Consider the following 22181-nt stretch of genomic DNA (forward strand, 5'->3'; position numbering starts at 1 on the left):
CAACGAGGCATCTGGGTTGACAGACAGTTTACTCTCAAAATAGTTCAGTGGGGAAAGGTCTTTGTATTGTATTTGGAAATACTCTGTAGGAATGAGAATGTTCAAAAACAAATATAAGGGGTTGGGAATATAGTTCAGTGTCAGAGAACTTGCCTACCATGTGTGAGGCCCTGGATTTGATGCCTGACACCACAAAAATAAATAAACAATAAAACTCAAAGTGCATTTGAAAGAAATTTTATAAGATTAAAAACTATAATTACAGAGCTGGGACTGTAGCTCAGTGGTAGAGCGCTTGCTTTGCACCTGTGAGGTACTAGGTTCAAACTTCAGCACCACATAAAAATAAATACATTGTGTCCATCCACAACTAAAAAAAAAAATTTAAGTATAATTACAAAGACTTAATATCATGATCCTGTTTCTCTCTCCCCATGTTCTTTCTTTCCTTCACTTACTTCTTTCCTTCCTTCCTTCTTTCCTTCTCTCTGACTCCCCTTCATACCCTACCATACTTTCCTTCTGTACCTTCCTTCTTTCTTCTTCTTCCTCAGCATTATGTTTCTAATATCAGACACATAGCCCTGAACAATTTTTTTCAGATGGGTACAGAAAGATTACTCATATATCCCCACCAAGAAATGATAGACATTGCAGGTGAATAATAAAATGATGGCTATTAATTGCCATTGTTAAGAAAAGACTATAATGATTATGTGTTCTTACTTGTATGCTGCCCAAATCTCTGCTCACAAGAGTATTTGTTTTTATTAGTTGCTATTATGCAGGTATTACTGACTAAACAATAATGAAATTATTACAGTATTTAGAAATAATAAGAACATTTTGCCAACACTCACCCTGCCTACCTCTTAACAATGAGAAAATGAAAAATATGGGTGAAAGTTCTCATAAACTATGAAGTACAAAAAAGTCAGTCATTTAAAGTTAATCACCAATAATTATTAAAGTATACATAAACCTAGTATTAAATACAGTGTATTTCTACAAGATATTCCTAACTTCAACAGCTGCCTATATTCTCAATACTGATGATCAGTATGATGCAAATTTTCTTCACACTATGGAACATGGCAAAGGTAGAAAAGTTTTTCACCTTTTCACCATCTGTAATGATCTGGATAGCATTTGGGATCAGTCGAGCAGTTTTCTCCTTGGTCATAAAGGTTATATTCTTCAAAGCAATAGAAATCTAAACATACAAAAGAATTGAAAAATCAAAAAGTATATTTTTTAGAAGTATATACAATACAAAATGCCAAGGATTATAATATAATTCTAATCCAGAATATTTAGTAGAAAATTCTGAAGGGATTAATAAACACATGCTTATATCCTTTAGGAAAAACAAGGTAAGCACTCAGACATTCTTCCCTTCAGTATTCTCCTCCACCAACTCCCACATCTTACAGTAGGACACAGTATGAAAATATGCATGGGTGTTCATGTTCCACGTTAACACACCAACACACAAGCAAAACTCAGACAGTCTTTCACATAAGATTTGGTTTTGTCAGCCAACAGATATATATCCAAGCTTTTGCAATCTGAAATTTTTCTGTAACCATATCTAATAAGTATAAATGGAGCTCAAGGTATTAAGTTAGAAAAATATGTTATATTTTATACAAAATGTAAATTTACTCATATCTAAGTAAAGATGCACAAATATACATATGCATTTACTTTGGAATTGTCTAGAATACATTGATTTTAAGGAGACAATATATATTTCTATTTATGCAATTATTTGTACTAACTAATCAAATTCAAAAATATGTCTTACTGTAGTTTCCCATCTGAAGATGTTGCTATAGAAACACAGCCAGTTTTCTGAAAGGTATAGTCGTCCCTGAAGCAAAATGTCCCTTTGAAGAGCACAAGCATAATCTATATACACAAAAATAAGGAACATCTTATTCACAAAAATGTGGCAACTGAATAAACCCAATACTATTTCAACAAATAAAAAGTCATCACAATTTGTTCATTAGTTCGCTCTTCATATACTTGGCTGTGCACTAAGATTACCAGAAGTGGATCTTACCCTCATGAATCAGTCTAGAAGGATGGCAGATAATAAACAAATAAATACAAAAGTAAGTATGATAATGACCAAACACAGATAAAGCTATGAACATATACATGTAATAAGAGCTATGAAGGTAAGTGGGTGGGATGTGGAGATAGGATATCAGGAATGATTCCCCTAAAAAAGCAGTCTATAAACTAAAGTCTAAAGATCAATGAAGTCTGACCAGGATCATAAAGGAATAACACATTTAAAAGCCCTATGGTGTAAAAATACAGGGAAAAACAGAGGAGTAGGAAAATGAAAAGGAGGAATGAAGGAAAAGGGGAAGATAAATGAAATGAACTTAACAAAATCACATTATATTCCATATATAGATACCAAAGGGAATTTCACTTTTATGTATATGTAGAAGAAAGGAAATGTAATAGCATACAGGAGGGAAAATAGGGGGAAGGAAGAGGAGAGGAAAATGGGGGGATGGGGCTTGCAAACAAATTCCTTGCATGTATTATTTTGTCAAAATGAAACCAATAACTGTGTATAATAACGATGCTTTGATAAAAAAATAGTTTTTAAAAAAGCCCTATGGTAGAAAAAAACATGGTACATTTTAGGATCTAGAAAAAGATAGCTCTCTAGGCTGGAGAAGCTAAATAAGTATATCTTGTAAGGTCTCACAGTAGAATGGACTCTGAGAAGCTACTGATGAGTTTTTGTTTTTTTAATGCCTTTGTTTTTATTTAATTATTTTTATGTGGTGCTGAGGACTAAACCCAGTGCCTCACATGTGCTAGGCAAGCACTCTACCACTGAGCTACAACTACAGCCCCCTACTTAGGAGTTTTAAGTGGAAAGGACATGATCAGATGTATATTATTAAACAGTGCTTTAATCACATTGCAAAAATTGATTTCAATATGCCAGCTGGAAGTCCAGGGGACAGATGATGGTGGTTCGGACCAGAAGAAAACAATATTAAGGGAAAGAGTTAAATTCATAAATAATTAGGAAGTAGCACTGATGAGGAATTGGTGATTGGTTATAATGTTAAAAGAGAAGGCAAAGATGACTCAGAAATTTGTATAAATTTTTTAAGTCAATTTCAAAGTTGATCCTCTTGATCTCAGCACTAAAATCCAGCAAAATCAAGTCTTCAATTTAAAAAACACAAAAGAAACTTTGTGCAAATGTCACTGCCTACCAAACAAGTTAATACCATGTGTCTAAGATGAAGTCTGACTCTGTGGCAAATACAAACAGGAGTATAAATGTGAGACATAAAGAGTTGCTATGAGGTGTTTTAATTAGGCAGTAAATTTTTAAATTCCATAATGTAATTAGCAATTTTAGAAAAAGGTTTCACAAACCTCAAAATATTTATACTTAGTCATGTTAAATTTCTAAGCAAACACTAAAAATTGAGCAAAGTAGCCAGTCTTTCACAATGCTTTCTTCAGTAAAACAAACCTGAGATACCACCAAACAAAAATTCCTAGTAAATAATTAAGCAGATTAAGTTACTCATTTACTAGTATACATCTTCAAAACAGATATTAGACTAAAGGTTACCTTGAGGTATCATGAAATTTTTATATAAACCACTAAAATATTTCATTACTTTAATGCTCCTCATATTTCATATTAGAAATACCTGGCAGACTTATTAGAACACAGATTGCTAGGTCCCTCCCTTAGAATTTCTGATTAAATAGGTCTGGAGAAAGGTCAAGAGTCTGTGTGTCCAACAGGATCTCAGGTGATGCCAGCATGGCTAGTCTGTACACCACAGCACATTATTTTAAATTAATCATATTAAAAGTTATAGGGGAAAAAAGCTACAGAAACCATTACCTGGGCATACTTTTTATCAGTGGGTTTTTAAAATGACTTCCCTAAAATGTGTATGTTCTATCATAATGAATGTATATCTCAATAAAATTGAATTTTAAAAAAATGACAAAGGCAATATATCCTATGCAAGAAATAAAACATTTTCTTTTAAAAGTAAAGAGGTTTTACTCTTCTTCTTTTCTCCTAATTTACCAACTGATAAATGAGTATGCACCACAATAATAATCAGTGTTTCAAAAGGCAATATTCTACCTAAGTCATATTAACAATCTAATTTACCTAGAATGAAATGAGAAAATAACATTTAAAACAAATTATTTTATGGATTTTTTACAACTTTAAAATTGGTTATCAGAAAGAGTAAAATTGAAGAAGTTAACCAAGAAACTTAAGTCAATATGTGACAAGCATTAACATCAATCAATTACTAGCTATTACATGATCAATTGCAGCAAACTGAATAGCTCCAACTCTAAAGATTTACTTTAGCAACTACAACAAAATGAAGGATATAGAATAAAGTGCTATGGTAATAGATAAAGAGTGTGTCGGTACCATATACGTATACATTAAACTTGCACAATAAATAGTAAGCACATACTTAATTAGATAAGATATACTATTTTGTTTTATTGATGGAGTTAGGCCTACTACCCAAAAGGGAAGTGACAATGAACTATGTGAATGTGCCTTTTTAAACAATAATATTAGGAAATACATATCTAAAAGCATTTCATTCTAGCAGCAATCATCTTTGAGAGCCCAATTATGCTGACATTGCTTTAAAAAAATTAAAAGACTCAAGACATTTTTAGAATTGCTTACAAATTTAAGAAAATTAAGTTATCAAAGATAACTATTTAATTTTTTATTTTGTGTTTTACTTGAAATAATAGGAGTAAATATAAATTGAAGAAAAAAAAAAAAACAACCCTGATTTTCCCTCCTGCAGAAAGGGAAACAGATACTTCCCTTGCTTTTCTTGGAATATTTTCTTTAGAAAACTTGCAAATTCTTTCCCTGCTCCTTTGAGGATGCATGTAAATCTTTTTAAAAGCTAAATAGGCTTCTTGCCAATTTTAAACCAGGAATTTTTTCTCAAGGACTTGGGAGCCATCTCTGAAAAGTAAATATCAAGGAAGATAATATCTCTATCTCCAGAATCTGTGAGAAGGTAGGAGTCTAATTTCAGTGGACACCTCACTTCAAGTTGCAAAACTAACTCCTGCCATAAAAATATGAGTTTATTTTTCCTTTGGATTTATGCCAACTACCTATCACTGATGGTTGCCATAATTATGAGGTAAATTTGGGATGAACTATGTGTGACATATGGTGATGTCAAGTCCTCTTATTTTAAGGACTAATGATCATTTCTTTAGAGCCTACACATAGTGGTTTGTATGTGCTTGACTGTGTAACAGGGTAAGAGATTTCTTTCAGTTTTTAAGACCTCTAGTGGGTTGTCTGCAATGCACTTCACATTCTGGTTTAATGCTTAATTGATAATAAATTATTTTCTTTTTCTTTGACTTTTGTGGAGAGGTTTTCTGAGTTGGTAAGAGATTTTTATATTCCTTCAACACAATATTATTTGTCTTATCCACATTGTTCACTCAGATACTCAGAGAATTTAACAAGGTTTTAAGTAATGATATCCCTGGAAAAAAAGAATATAGTCTCCTAAGCCAAATACTTTCAATGCAATAGAGTTATTTTAGTAGTAAATCATACATAGAATGACTGATCTAAGTTGGGAGGGATACTGACATGCACTTACTTCCCCGTTTTTCTCTACAATTGTTTTGAGAGGACAGGGAAAACACAAAAGAGATTAAATCCATAACAATGCTGAGGTGTAGGTAAAAGAATGATTATATTAGCAGACTGAAGGTTTTGTTAAATTTTAGAAGACAAAAGGTGGATATCAATGAACAAAGTATGGAGAAAGCCTCATCTTAAAAAAAATATGCAAAGAAAAAAATATACAGACAAAAGCTACAGTAGAAATACAGCCATTCTTCCCTATATATACACACTTAGAATCAGCAAGTACAAAGAGGGATGGTTACAATAGATACAGACATCAAGGAACTAACCGATGGGTTCCCTCAGAGGTCAGCCATACCCACTATGTCTTCCAAACACTGGCAGAATTTACCCAACCTTTAAAAGGCCACAGCTCCTAATGTGAATGTTAGTGTACCAGAGTAAAAGTCGAATTTAGGCATTTAAGGTTGAGGGTATAGCACAGTTTAGATCTTGAATGTCCACCAAACACCATGTGCTAAAGCACCTTTGCGAGGTAGTAAAACCTTTAAATGGTGGGACCTAGTGGAAGGAAGTTGGGTCACTGCCATTGAAGGGGATATTATGACCCCAGCCCTCCTCTCTCTTTGCTTCTCAGAAGCCATGAGGTAATCAAGCTTTGCTCCACCACATGCTCCCCACCAGGCTCAAAAGCAATGAAGTCGACCAATCATGGTCAGAAACCTCTGAAACTGTGAGCCAGAATAAATCTTTCTTTCTTACAAGTTGATTATCTCAGGTATTTAGTCACAGCAATGGAAAGCTGACTAATACAGCATAGGAATCCAAATCTGCTTTCTCTCTGTACAAAGAAAGATTTGTCAGTCAATATGCCTCCTTTCTACCTTTCTACCTTTCCATACATACAGGGGAGAGTTTTCTTGGATAAACAAAGGGATATGCTTAGAGATAATCCACTCCAACTCTGTAACAATCTATTCCTTCATTCATAATATAGAAGGACAACCATAAGATTATACAGTTCATATTCTTCCAGCACACATTCTCCTTCCCCCAACCCCTACAAACCAGCACCAACTTATTTCAAGGTTGACATAACTTCAAAAACAAATGAGAAAAATTTTGCTTTTCTTCTATTGCATAATTTGGGGCCATCAGTTCCTTGAAAATTGAATAAATATTATCTCTGAAAATATCTGGGCATAAGGCCTTATGTTTGGCAGATTTTTGACTGATAAAATTAAAGGATTATAGATTCTTTAAATAACAGATAGTATGCTCTACTCAATGCATTTCAATACATTCCAGCCCAGATTCCAACTATTAGCACTTCAATCACGTTACCCAAAGGCTCTGCTACCTGCATACTCATGATAAGCCAAAGTATTGGGAAATTAATGTATCCCCATAATACCATTTTTTCTAGAAGTAGAATTGCTGGGTCAAATATGTTTTTAATTTTAATAAACATTTCTTTGCCCAAGATCAGGCAAGAAAAAAAAAAGATAAACATGAATTAATATTAGAAGTGAAAAAGCAGATATATATACCCAGGCTTAAGTAGGGAGAGTTAGTTGTAATTTACAGAATCATACTTGGTATGGGTCTAACTAACAATCTAATTAAAATAACTATACTCCAGCAGAGACTACCATAAGCACTTCAACTATTATTATCACAGTTTAACATCAAATGTTTGGCTAATTAGCATAGATACATTAGAAAAGGGATTTCAAGCCAGGCATAATGGCGCATGCCTATAATCCCAGCAAGTTGGGAGGCTGAGGCAGGAGGTTCATGAATTCAAAGGCAGCCTCAGCAATTTAGGGAACCTCAGCAACTCAACTTAGCAGTGAGACCCTGCCTCTAAATAAACTAAAAGAGGGCTGGGAATGTGGGTCAGTTGTTAAACACCTGTGAGTTTAATCCCCAGTACCAAAAAAAAAAAGGAATTTCACTGGTGAAATTACTGGCTTGTTGATCAGGATGTTAGACATGCATTAACATTGATGAAATAAGTTTTGTCACTATTCAGTTGTTGGCGAAAATATTTTAGATTTTCTTCACCATTACAGGTACAGAGTGTAAGAATCTAGTAAGGCTTTCAACCCAGGTGCACACTTAATCCCTAGATTAGATTTTCTCAAACTTTAATGTGCATATAAATTACTTAGGGATGCTTGGAATTTCAGGTAGAGTTGTGGGCTTCTCCCTATTTAATTATTCAAGCATTTATTTATAACACTATGGGCTCATGAATATTTATTTGATTCTTAAAATTACAATCCAAAATTATTGTTACTTTGTTGCCCAAGCAATTCTAGATTTGACCATTTTCAACTTGGCTCCTTTTTTTTTTTTTTTTTAAATAAGCTCTTCTCCTGACTTCTGAAATAACTACAAGATATTTCAAACTCATTCTGCATTTTCACTGTTCCAGCCCTATAACAGGCTATTTCTTCAAAGAATTCTTGTTCCTTTTATTGGAGAGTGGTATTTAGAAACTAAAATCTGGGCCCTAGACATGCTTGTTATTACTAGGGTACTATGTTTTAAATCCTCTCAGCAAACAGAGCTATGGAATAGATCTATAAGTCAGCCCTCCATACACATGGGAAGAAGGAAGAAAGGAAAGGAGGGAAGGAGAGGGGCAGGAGGGAGGGAGGGAGAGGGATGGGAGGGAGGGAGGGAGGGAGAGGGGTGAGAGGGAGGAAGGGAGATGTCACCCATACTGAATATGTATAAATATTTTTGCTTGCATCATTCCCTAAACAATATACTATTGTTATAAGGAAAGGGCCTTCTGGGGAAGTGAGGCAGAATGAAGACCACATCTCACTTTCAAATGCTTATTCTTGCATTTATTGACTGGGTTATTTGTTTTTTTGATGTTAAGTTTTTTGAGTTCTTTATATATCCTGGAGATTAGGGCTCTGAGGTGTATGTGGGAAAAATTTTCTCCCAATCTCTAGGCTCTGTCTTCACATTATTGATTGTTTAGTTTGCTGAGAAGAAGCTCTTTAGTTTGAATCCATCCCATTTATTGATTCTTGGGTTTACTTCTTGTGCTTTAGGAGTCTTATTAAAGAAGTCAGGTCCTGAGCCAACATGATGAAGATCTGGACCTAATTTTTCTTCTATTAGCTGCAGAGTTTCTGTTCTAGTGCCTAAGTCTTTGATCCACTTTGAGTTGATTTTTGTGTGGAGTGAGAGATGGAGGCTTAATTTCATTTTGCTACATATGGATTTCCAGTTTTCCCAGCACCATTTGTGGAAAAGGCTATTTTTTCTCCAATGAATGTTTTTAGTGTCTTTGTCTAGTATGAGATAACTGTATTTATGTGGGTTTTTCTCTATGTCTTCTATTCTGTACCACTGGTCTTCATGTCTGTTTTGGTGGCAATACCATGCTGTTTTTCTTACTATAGCTCTGTTGTACAATTTAAGGTCTGGTATTGTGATGCATTCTGCTTCATTCTTCTTGCTGAAGATTGCTTTAGCTATTTTGGGCCTCTTATTTTTCCAAATGAATTTCATGACTGCTTTTTCTATTTCTATGAAGAATGGCATTGGGACTGTTGTAGAATCTGTATAACAGTTTTGGGTATATGGCCATTTTGACAATATTAATGCTGCCTATCTGAGAGCATGGGAGATTTTTTCATCTTCTAAGGTCTTCAATTTCTTTCTTTAGTTTTCATTATAGAGGTCTTTCACCTCTTTTGTTAGGTTGATTCCCAAGTATTTTAATTTTTGAGGCTACTGTTTGAGAGTAGTTTTCCTAATTTCTCCTACAGTATATTCATCACTTATGTATAGGAAAAAATATGGAACACTTTACAAATTTGCATGTCATCCTTGCACAGGGGCCATGCTAATCTCTGCATGGTTACAATTTTAGTATATGTGCTGACAAAGCAAGCACTTAACTAGATTCTTACCCACAAATTCTTACAGATTTTATGATTAGGAGGAATCATCCTTACCTCCCTGAGTTTCAGAATCTGGTCTGTGACAAGAACCACAAAACTCTCCCCCTTCAGGGTAACGTGGGTTCCTCTTATGGACATTATTTTGGGCCTGCATTTCTCCTAAAGATAACAAGTAGTTTGCTGAGGAATGTGACATATCCTTCCTGTCTACCTAAGCCAGGTAGGGCTACAGGTAAACTGCTTCTTGAACACAATGTGCCCATTTTATAAAATTATTCCTTTAACCTTGTGTTCCCACCACTCACATCTGTTTGTCTCCTATCACTGTAACTATAACAGAACAGTTTGCTCAGAAGCAGTCTTTAACAGAATTACTTTCCCCTTCTCTTCTAATCTTTATCCTAATCTTTTTACAACTCATCCTTTTCACATGGTATTCTAAAGAGAGTCCTCCCCCTTAACAACCCTTCCTTTTATTAGCTCTTGTGAACAGACTTGCAGAAAAGTAATACCTCAGAAAAGAAATTGCAAGCCAGGTGTGGTGAAACATGCTTGTAATCCCAGTGACTCTGGAAACTGGGGCAAGAGAATCACAAGTTCGAGGCAAGCCTGGGCAATTTAGGAAGACCATGTCTTAAAATGCAATAAAAAAAATATGGGGATGTATGAGCACTCCTGGGTTTAATTCCCAATAGGGCAAGGGACGGAGAGGCTCTACTTGATGTTCTGGGAAAGGATTAGACAGACAAATAATGGAGAAGAAGACTCACCTTGCATGTGGATGTCTTGCCTCTTATCCCACTATACCTCCTTTTTCTCCTATAAAAACCCTTTGCACCCCTGATGCCCCTAGGAGAGATTTGAGATGAAAAAGTCTAGTCTGTATTCTTCACAGCTGGTTTTGAATAAAACTGTTTCATTCAACCAAGTTTTTTTCCCCTCAAGTTTTAAGCTGAGTACTGAGCAGCACAAATACTGGATCCCTGAAACATAATAACTATTTACACAGCATTTATATTATATTAGGGGTATTAAATGTATTAGAGATGATTTAAAGAATACTAAATGATGTGCACAGGTTATAGGCAAATACTATGCCATTTTATATAAGGGAGTTGAACATCCACAGACTTTAGTATCTGAGGGGAAATCCTGGATCCAATCATCCTCTGGGGATACTAAAGAACTATTCTGATGTCTTAATTGATTAAGCGACAAGTTTCCCGTGTAAAGGTTTGACAAACCAGCAGTTATGAATCCACCACTGAAGTACCATGTAGAACCATCCTATCACCCTAGAAATTCCCCTGGGCAGCCATTTTACCTCTCATAACATTTTCCAAATTTTCTAAATGGAGCAGGTTTACTATAGCAGTGAGAAAAAAATTTAAAATGCTAATTTTTGAAAGCATATATACACACTGAAAGATATTAAAACAGACTGAATTTGGAAGTCTCCCTCTGAAATTAAGAGCAAATTTCTCATGCTGAGAGGGAGCTAAAGGGTTCTCCTCCAACAACCACCACCACCACTATGTCCTACGGAAGCTGAGAATGGAGACTGTCCCCTTCCCAGGCCTGTGCAGCACACTAAATCTATACATGTACACTTCCTGCCTTTTGTCTTACATCCTGCCTCTGCTGCCTGGATGCTGCTCTTCTCTTTTAAAAGCCTTGCTCACATTCAGAGATCTCAAAGATGGAACTTTTAAAACAATAGGTTTTTTTTCTGTCTTTTTTAAAAGCTAGCTTTGAATAAAATTTTCCTACCAATTTGACTCCAAATATTTTTGGAGCAGTGAGCAAACTTTTAGCCTAATCTCTTCCCCAGAGGTAGTATTAGAGCTGCCCACTAACCATTTATAAAAAGATAGCTACAAAATATTAGCCAAATTGTATATAGACAGTAGGATCCCCAACAATTTTCATTTTTTTTATACTTTTTCTATATAGCTTTTCAGTTTTATGATGGGTATATTTCACTGTAAAATCAGATTAATTTCTTTCAAGAAGGCAGTAATGAGGATGATACATTTTAGAAAGGTTTTTGTGAAAAGTATTTGATTTTAAGTGGCAGACTGGCAAGAAACATTCCACACATGCAAAAAAGATCTACAATTTGTTTTTAAAATCTAACAAGCTATTCAAAGTTTAGAAAAAGACAACCCACTAGAAAAATGGGCAAAGTTTATGAAGAGAAAGGTTCATAGAAAAAGAAATGCACATGGTTTATAGACATAAACAGATGTTCAATGTCTCTCACAATTAAGGAAATGCATATTTAAACAATGATTAAATATCATTTCTACCTAACAAATTTTGATAAAGCAGAGTTCCTGAGGTGTGGCAAAACAAGTACTCATATACATTATTGATGAGAATGTAAATTGTAAGGCCTCTTTGGAGGGTGACTTAACAACATTTAAAATTTTAAATGTCATTAGCTTTTGTGTCACAATTCTACTTCACGGAGATTATCTTAGAGTATGTGTTCATATGTGTTAAAAAAAATACACACTCACACACACACATACACACACACACACACACACAAGAAAGTTCAATGTCACATTAGTGGTAAAAGATAAGACGTAACCAAAAAGTCTTATCAGTAAAGGATTGATTAAACAAATTACAATATAAATCATTCAATTGAATACTAGAAAGCCATTATAAGCATGATGTATGCTTATAAATAGGGCTAATAAAAAGAGCTGTAGGGGCTGGGGTTCTGGCTAAGTGGTAGAGTGCTCGCCTAGCATGCACGAGCCACTGGGTTCGATCCTCAGCACCACATAAATGTAAAATAAAGATATTGTGTCCACCTAAAACTAAAAAATAAATATTTTTTAAAAAGAGCTGCATACAAGATTCAAAACAATAATCATAGCATGTAACTATTTAACTTTTTTTAGCAATATGTACACATATGTTCCTAAAGACACACAGAAAATTTCTGTAAATACATAGAAGAAACTGCCAACAGTGGCTATCTCCCTGTAACAATGTTGAAGTTTGGTTGAAAGAATCACTCACTGTTCAATGTAGAATTCGAAAACTTTTTCATGAGAATGTTACATGCAATAAATAATATTTTTAAAAATATTGTAATTCATCAACATATTTATTGACCTGAACTGTCTGGAAAATCATTTACACTGAATTAAACATTCCCCCATAGTATCAAATCTGAGAAATTCCCACAAATGTTTTAAATAGATATTCTAAAATTAACACCTAGTCCTATAATTTATTGTCATGAATCTGTAATAAGCTTACATTAAAAATGAAGTATGTTCATAAGCCAAATGATTTTTTTCTCTGAAAAAAAAACGTCTATGTGAACAAAGACATGAATACTAATTCATCTCTAAAATGTTTTATTAAGTTTCTCTATGAGTACATTCATTAAAGAGTGTATCTTTTCAGGGAGAGTTAATATATATTGAATATCAAGCTTAAATATTTCCTCTAACACCATATTAAACAAGTACCAGAAGAAACTGTGACAAATCATTTCTTCTTATTTATATTTTCCTAGTACTTAATTCTATTTCTTACCTACTAAGTCAGAAATCACTCCTCCCCAAATTATAGCTTAGTTTTATATTGTCTAATTGTGAATGAGAAGATGGTGCTTATCTTGAAAACTATTTTCTCTCTTACATAAAGGCTTAAATTTTCTACATACACTGTCACATGTCACTTCTATTTTGATAATATAGTCAAAAATGGATTTTGTTTGTTTGTTTTTTGCAAATTTCCATCTTTTTTTTTTTTACCTGCTATCAGCTTCTCTGTATCAGGTAGATGTGTGAACTGTCTTTTGTATTCCTCATTCTTATCTTTGTATGTTGAACTTGAAATCTGCAACAATAGAAAAATTTTAATTTCTGCTTAATTACAATTGTAATATCTTAGAACATTAATAAAATTTAAAATCACATGTTTTTCTATGCAATATTTTATATGTCCTCAGATGAAAAACATAAACATCTCAAAAACACGAAGGAGGGAAAAAAGAACAAAAGAAACGACTTCCAACATAATAAAGAATTTGGCAATTCTATCTCTTCAAAAGTGACTATATAGCTGGAAAAAAATATTAACAATCATCTCAAGTAGCTGGAAATTGATAAAAGATACACAATAAATTGTCAAATATTTGTTTATGAAATCTGAACTTGGGTCAGTAGAGCAGAAGTCTGTGGGCCCTCTTTCCTGGGCCTGTTCTCATAACCCTTTCTCCTCTACCAGTTAAGTTAGTGGGATAGTTCTACCAAGGTAGAACAAGCCACAAAAACTGGCAGCTATGTTGACCAAGGTAGTTGAGCTCACTGGGAGTGGAAAGCAGGAAATCTATGCCCGGAAGTAAAAGGGGAAACCCTAAATCTATTCAAGCAAGTATGAAAGTTTGGTCCCCATTGCTGTAAGCCAAATGACAGATGAGCAAGGGACTTAACAGAGAAATCTTGAAGGAAAGGCAGCCACAGATGGGCTTGATATACTCTCCACATATTCCTGGCCAAACAGAGGCTTACATGTATATGTAGAAGAGACTAGAAACAGCTATCCATATATTCCTGGCTAGGGACACAAGAGATCTCATTAGAACATAAAAACTGGGACAAACTCGAAAACAGCCTAAACTTTGAATATATTCCCCAATCTATACATACTGCTGTCAGTAGAAGGGAAAAACCATACTGGCTCTATGCATTTGAACACATCATTAAGCAAGCACTGAGTGACATGTATGGTGACTACTAGAAATTCAGCCTTAAAGAGAAAAACAATATAGTTAGGCATGATGGTGCAACCTTATAATTCCAGCAACTACAAGGCTGAGATAAGAGCATCTCAAGTTTGAGGCCAGTCTCAGCAACTTAAGTGCAAGCCATAGCAACTTAGTGAAACCTTTTCTCAAAATAAAAATCAGAAAGGACTGGGGGTATAGCTCAGTGGTAAAGCACTCCTGGGTTTAATCATCACAAAAGATAGAAAAGAAAGAGAAAGAGAAAGAAGGAAAAGACAGAACGAAGGAAGGGAGGGAAAATAAATAATAAACTGAGCAGAAATGTTAGTTCCCACATGTCACAAAACAAACATATTTACTCTAGGCAAGTTATTAAACAAATAAATAAAAATCAACAATGACAATCCTTTAGGGAAAATGCAATCAGAATCTGGAGATGGTATATTATCTAAATAGTTCAATTTTCAGCAAAACTATAAAAAATGAAAAGTGTGACTTATACTAAGGAAAGAAAAAAAAGGTAATAAGAAACAGTCTTTGAGGGTCCTCATACATTGGGTTTAGCAGACAAACATATCAAAGCAATTAAATTTGTCCAAAGCACTGAAGAGAATAATGCTTAAAGGAAACCAAAACAATGACTCCACAAGCATAGAAAATTTAAACAAATATATTTTTTCAACAAATCTTTTTTAAATAAACAAATGGACATTCTGGAGTTGAAAACTACAATCCCTGAAATAAAAATTTCACTAGAGGGGCTCATACAGTGAACATGAAGATAGATCAGCATAACATCAAATATGAAGAATGGAGGGGGAAATGTTTGAAGAAAATAAATAGACTTTCAGACACCTGCAGGATAACATCAACTAAACCAAAATGTATGTGTATCACAAGGAAAAAGGAGAGGGCAGAAAAACATTTGAAGAAGCAATGGTCAAAATTTTTCAAAGATTTTTAATAAACCTCAAGTAAAAGAAACAAAGAGCATCACCCTTAGACTTAGAATAGTTAAACTACTATCTGGTGCCTTCACCTGAGGCCAAAACAATGAGGCTGCATAATCTTGGATTTAAACCTCCAAAACTGTGAGCCAAATAAACCTTTTTTCTTTATAAGGTTAGTTGTCTCTTACATTTAGTTGTAGTAATGCAAAACTGACTGAAACATGTCCCATATAACAATAGCAGAATGCACTTTTTTTTCCTAACTCACAAGGAACATTCTCCAGAGCAATTGTATCCAAGCCCTCAAGACAAATTTCATCAAATTTAAAGAATTAAACCATATGTTCTTTGTGAACAACAGAATGAAACTAAAGTCTAACAACACAAGGACTAGATTCCAGCTTCAAATAACCTGAATACTTGAAAATGGAATGAAATATAGCCATCTCCTATTGAACTAAGGGCACTTAAACACTGAGTTATATCCTCTGCCTTTTTAAAATGTTGAGACAGGGTCTCACTAAGTTGTATAGGGCCTTACTCTGTTGCTGAGGCTGGCCTCAAACTTTTGTTCCTCCTGCCTCACAGTCTCCCAATTCACTGGATTATAGGTTTGTGCCACTACACCCAGCCAGGTTAATTTATCCTCAGTTTTTCACTTTCTCTTATTCTAATCCACTACCAACACTCATTCCAAAAATATACTTTGGAGGTTATGGAATATGTCACAGATACTGAATCTCTGATAACTCTTCAGATCATTTTTTTTAATCAGATATCAACCATTAGGATTTTGGATTGCAAGATATCAGTTTATTGAATTTTATAGTATTTACATGTATAAATATGCACAGACAGTGTTAGAATACTTTAAAGTAAGAAGAGTTATTTTCGAAAATGATTATAGGGAATTATAAGAAAAAGAAGGATTTTTTTTTCTGCCTTGGAGATTGCATCCAGGGGTTTTCTACTACTGATCTATATCCCCCAACACTTTTTATTTTTTATTTTGAGACAGGGTGTTGCTAAGTTGTCCAGGCTGGACTTGAATTTGTGTTCCTCCTATCTCAACTTCCTGAGTTGTTTGGTTTACATGACTGCTCCTAGTGAAACTGGGACCTTTAAGAACATAAACTTAAAATGTTTTAATATTTATTGCTTCAAATATTGTTATCTACCTCATTCTATCTCCATTTCATTAACAGACTCCTAGAAGCACAGCCATTTTTAATTTTAATGAAGTCCAATATATCATTTTTTTCTTTTACCTCTTGAAATTTGGTGTCACATCTAAGAAACTATTGCCTAATCCAAAGGTCATGAAGATTTATAACTATGTTTTCTTCTAAGAGTGTCATAGTTTTAGCTCTTACATTTAGGTCTATGATACACTTTGAAATAATTTTGTATATGGTGTAAAGCAGAGGTCCAATTTTGTTCTTTTGCATGTGTATATCTAATTGTCCAGGTACTATTTGTTGAAAAGACTATTGATTCCCTCATTAGATTATTCTGGCAGCTATCTCAAAAATTAACTGATCATAAAAATTTAAGAGTTGATTTCTGGATTCTTAATTTTATTCCATTAATATACAAGTCTAGTCTTATGCCATGTTGATTACTCTAGCTATGCAATAAGCTTTGGAACTGGGGTGTATGCATCTCCTAACGTCATTATTTTTCAAGGTTATTTTTGGTAATTCTGGGTCCCTGGTACTTTCAGGTGAATTTAATTTCAGCCTGTCAATTTCTAGAAAAAAAGCCAGTTTGGATTTATATGATGGCACTGAATCTGTGGATCAATTTGAGGAGTACCACCCTCTTTTTACAATATTGTCTCCTAATCCATGAATATGAGATGTCTTGTCTCTTGATTATCTATTTAAATCTCTTTCAATGAGGTATTATAGTTTTCAGTGTCTAGTAGTCTCTCTATATCACAGGTTTAACTGTCATGGTTTCTTGTAATAAACTGTGGTCTGAAAATATTAAGTAGAAAAATCCAGAAGTAAATAATTCATAAGTTTTAAATAACTTCTATTAAAATATATTGTTATCATGGTTAACTTTATTAATACTTATTGTTGTTCATTTTTTACTGTGCCTAACTTATAAATTAAAATTTATCATACGTAAGTTTAGGAAGAAACATAGTATATATAAGGATTTGGTGCTATCCAAGTTCCAGGCATCCACTGGAGATATGGAACCCACCCCCTAAGAATAAGAGGGGATGTGTAATATTTATATTATCAAATATAGCCCTTTGATAATCTGTGGCAATGAGAAATTTAATACAATATTATATCTGTTTTGTTTAATTCATTCCTAACTACTAATTTGATTTTATTATAAATGGAATTTTGTTTTCTTAGTTCATTTTAAGGTTGTTCACTGCCAGTGTACAGAATTACAATTAATGTTGGCTTTGGAATCAGAAAATGGTTTGGGAAGTGTTGTCTCCTTTTCTGCTTTTTTGGAAGAGTGTTTAAAGAGTCTGTGTTAATTCCTTAAACATTTGCTAGAATACACCAGTGAAGTCATTTGGTCCTGAGCTTTTCTTTGTGAAAAGTTTCTATTGTTTTCATTTTGGTGGTTGGTGTATTTTGTTGTTATTTTCAATCTTTTTTGTGGGGCTGGGGAGTAAACCCAGGCCTTTACATATACTAGGAAAGAACTCACACTGAGCTACATCCCCAGACTGAAAGTTTCTTAAACTAAACAGATGACCCAGCCATTTGCTCTCCTGGATACTTTCTACAAAGAGAAAACCTGATGTTCATACAAAAACCTGTATACAAATGTTTATTGCAGCTCTAGTGTCATTTCTCAAATCTGGAAACAACTAAATGTTCTTCCACAATGAATTTCAAACCATGGTACATCTTTACAATGGAATACTGCTCAGCATTAAAAAGGAATGAACTTTTAGCATACACACATAAAACCTAGATGCATCTCTAGGGAGTCATGCTGTGCAAAAACAGTCAATACTAAAAGATTACATACAGTTCCATAACATACAGTTAAGATTACATACAGTTCCATAACATTCTTAAAATGTCACAATTATAAAAAGGGGGGGGGGAGAGGAGGGAAGAGGAAAATGGTATTGTCTATAAAAGAGCAACAAGAATTCTTGTTTAGGTGGTAATTTTCTGTATCTTGAATTTATAATGTCAGTATCTTCACTGTGATAGTGTTCTATAGGTTTACAAGATGTTAGTATTGGGGAAAGTTGTTTAATGTATATAGGGTATCTCTTGTTATTATTTCTTGAAACTGCATATGAATGCACAATTATTTTAAACTTAAAGTAAAAGAAAAAATTAGCAAAAGAAGAGGAAGCTAGTAGGGTTAGAATAAATCTGTTAATTCCATGTTAGGGGAAAACATTTAAACTTCTTTTAAAACTTATTCAGAGGTCAATACTTAACACCCTTCCTCCCCCCTCCAACTACCTATCCTTAGTAGGCATTTCACTAATTATTAACATCTTCACCCCCCAAAATGCAATTAAAATTGTTTAATAATTGAGCAAAATGTGACTAGAGTAATAAAAACTCAGTGTCCCATGTAAACTCACTGAATCATTGTCACTGTTTTTAAGTTCACAACTCATATCTAATAAAAGATTTTTGGAAAGAGACAGGGAATGTTAAGCAAGAATTTCCGTATTACCTTAAATTTGTATGTGCTAAATTTCTCAAATGCCACAGATTATCAAAGGGCTATACTAAGGCTGAAGCCTTAGTAATATCCCAGTAACATATAACTGTTTCAATTATTTTCCATAGTCTCTATTATATTTATTAAATATGATAATTTACTGGTACTATGATTTGAATGTGACCCCTAAAGTTCATGTATTAGAAATTTAATCTCTAATGCAGTAGTCTAAGAGATGATTAAACTAATGTTGTTATCCTGAGAGTGGATTACTTCTTTTGAGTAGACTACAGCTCTCACTGAACTTGATTTTAAATTCCCTCTTGCTCTCTCATGCATGTTCTCTTGCCCGTCTGCCTTTTGCCATGAAATGACAGAGCAAGAACAGCCTCACCAGGCACAAGCCCCTCAACTGTGGACTTTCCAGCCTCCAGAACTGTAAAAACCATATTTCTTTTCTTTATAAATTAGCCAGTATTGTGGTTTTATTAAAGCAACATAAAACAGACCAAGCAATTGGTAATTTCTTAATGGTCTTGCTTTTGGTTCCCAAAGACTTTTCCAGGTTGATATGGTCACCTTTAAGAAGTTTGTTTATAATAAAATATGGGTTTTCTTTACTTTGTCCCTTTATTTCTTTGGATAATTGTATGTCACATTTCATAAAAGATGATTAAAACAATAGTCTAAAATCTGGTTGCTTCAGTTAGGTTTTTGTCCTTAAATTGTACTATTTAATGTCCTTAGCAACCTCCACCTTGCAAATAGCCAACTCAAGGTCTTATCTAACAAGGTCATTCTGTCCTTAAAAAACTTTCTTCACTTATCCTTGTGGACACCACATTCTCTAATATTTTCTCATATCTGATCAGTCAAATCTTCACAGTTTCTTTTGCTAGTTCTTCTTCTTCCACTTGAGGTTTTAAACACCTGAGGCTACTTCTCTTCTCTCTCTATATTTTTCTCCCGAAGTAATCTCATCCAGTCTTTATAAATCTATCTTTAAATATCACCCATACTCAAAGTCTCCCAAATTTACTTTCAACTTCAACCTCTCCTCTGAGACTCAAATCATATATCAAAAGAGATCTACTAGATCATTCTATTCATATACCAAATATGCATCTCCAACTTAACAAAAACAAACATCCTCATTTTCCCAACAACTACTTCTCGCCCATGGTGATTCCTTCTTCTAAATGGTGCTTCCATGTATTCAGATGCACAGACCTGAAACCCAGTAATCACCATCAACATCTTTTTCTTTCTCTCACTCACCACATCCATCCTTCAGTAGTTGGTCAAGTAAGCCAACTGTATTCCTGCCTCAGGTTCTTTCCATGCAATACCACTCCCCTTTCTCCTCCCTCAAATGATTCACCTGTGTTCTTTCTCCTACCTCCACCACTTAAGGCTCTCAAATATCACCTTCCCACAGAAGCTTTTCCTGGCCTTCCCAAATAAAATAAATATGTTACTCTCTCCCATGTGATTTCCCACATCTTTATGTTCTTTTTATTGTCTTCAAAGTTTCTATCACTATCTGACATAATACTACACATTTATTTATGTGTGTACTCCATTTCCCATTCCAGACTTGTAAGGTGGTAGAAATACCATATGGTTCACATAGAACAACATGGTATATTAAAGAAACTCAAAAAAATCAATAAAATCATTTCTACCTTAATTTACATATATTTACTTTTGCAATTTCTAAAATAATGACTCTGTTCATGTACTCTCTCCTGTGAAAGACTCACTAAGTTTTCTGACTCTGAAGTCTTTCACCAAGAGTAGAAAATTTTCACACATACTATCTTTGATTTCTTGATCATTTGGTCTTTATCTTCTGAAACTCCTATTAGATTCAAAATAGACTTCTGTACTATTCCCCTTATATCTTTAACTATTCTCTTTCACACTTTTTTACCTCTTAGTGCCACAATCTGGGTAATTTCCAAAATATCTCTTTCATTTTATTGGTCTCTCTTTAGCTGCTATTTTCCACATCTACTGCAGGTTTTTAATTATTATTTCAATGACCATATTTTTCATTTCTTGAAGTTTTTTTAGATATTTATTTTTTAGTTGTAGTTGGACACAATATCTTTATTTATTTATTTTTATGTGGTCTTGGGGATCGAACCCAGGGCCTCGCCATGTCTCAGTGGTATCTGAGACACAACTCCAGCCCCCCATTTCTTGAAGTTTTATTTTGTTATTTTCAAATATGCCTGGTGTTTGAGAATTGCTTATCCATCATATTTTAAACTCCTTCTATTAAGTCTTTAATATCATATGACATTTTATCTTGGTAGTTTTACTATCTAAAATTTTGGAGGGTTTAAATAAAATCTCCTTCTGTTCACTCATAGTGTATTAAACTCAAGCCCCAAAACCTCATGAGAAAAGGACTATAGTTGTGTACTCTCAGGACAAATTCACCTCACCCCCAATCCTTGAGATAGACAAGCTTCCTTATCTTCAACCTGCACATGTGGATGGATTTTTCTTTCCTTGTCAACATTTCATAGAAGGTATACAATTATTCAAGAGCCATGGCTTATAAAGAATTCTCAGTTCCAACTCATGTAACTTCAAGGCATCATCAACTATCATCTCCTATTCCTATATGGCCACTAAATTTAAGATTAGTGGAGATTCCAAGATGGCCGCGAATAGAGTGCATCACACCCCGTGTACCGTGACACTGGGCAGGTGAATAACGAGTTAGAACGACAAAAAGCTATCTTGTCAGGAATTTACAGCAAAATCGAGGTGCACCGAAACCTAGAGGAAGGATTTCCATCACCGAGGACCGGTTATTGAATCTCAAACGCGAGCCAACTGTGCGACCGGAGATCCAGGCTGACTGATCCGCCGCTTGCCACACGGCCCGCCCCACGGCTAAAGACGGCAGGTAGCCGCCGAGAAGCAACTAGCAAGCAGAGAGAAACGGTGCTACGGATTCTGTGGAGTCCTGCCGGCTGTGCCCTCACTGAGCTCTGGGCTGAGTTCGGGGTTTGAGACGGGGAAGGAAGCGGTCCAGTTCTATCCCCCACAATGGAAAGTCCACCAAGGAAGCCAGCGGCCACCATCTTGGAGAGCTGACGTCACCACCGCCAGTTTCCGACAGATTGCAACAATAAAACAGGTGTGTGTTACTCAGCCCATCTCCCATACAGCGGGGAATT

General features: G+C 34.5%; 1 protein-coding gene and 1 non-coding gene across 5 annotated transcripts in view; both read right to left on the reverse strand.

Moving 5' to 3' along the window:
• The window catches only part of Gramd1c (GRAM domain containing 1C), a 93344-nt gene that overhangs the window by 56775 nt on the left and 14388 nt on the right, over positions 1–22181 (reverse strand). For all 4 annotated transcript variants that reach the window (XM_048803286.1, XM_048803287.1, XM_048803290.1 and 1 more), the window contains exons 3-5: positions 13392–13476; positions 1808–1911; positions 1118–1213 (exon numbers count right to left, since the gene is read on the reverse strand). In XM_048803286.1, the coding sequence (XP_048659243.1) occupies positions 1118–1213; positions 1808–1911; positions 13392–13476 (285 nt within the window). The remainder of the gene's footprint in view (positions 1–1117; positions 1214–1807; positions 1912–13391; positions 13477–22181) is intronic.
• On the reverse strand, positions 9499–9602 carry LOC125617032. The gene has a single exon (XR_007347889.1). It is a non-coding gene; the product is annotated as a U6 spliceosomal RNA (small nuclear RNA).

The sequence above is a fragment of the Marmota marmota genome, unplaced genomic scaffold (genome assembly GCF_001458135.2).
Source record: "Marmota marmota marmota unplaced genomic scaffold, marMar, whole genome shotgun sequence".
Lineage (NCBI taxonomy): Eukaryota > Metazoa > Chordata > Mammalia > Rodentia > Sciuridae > Marmota > Marmota marmota.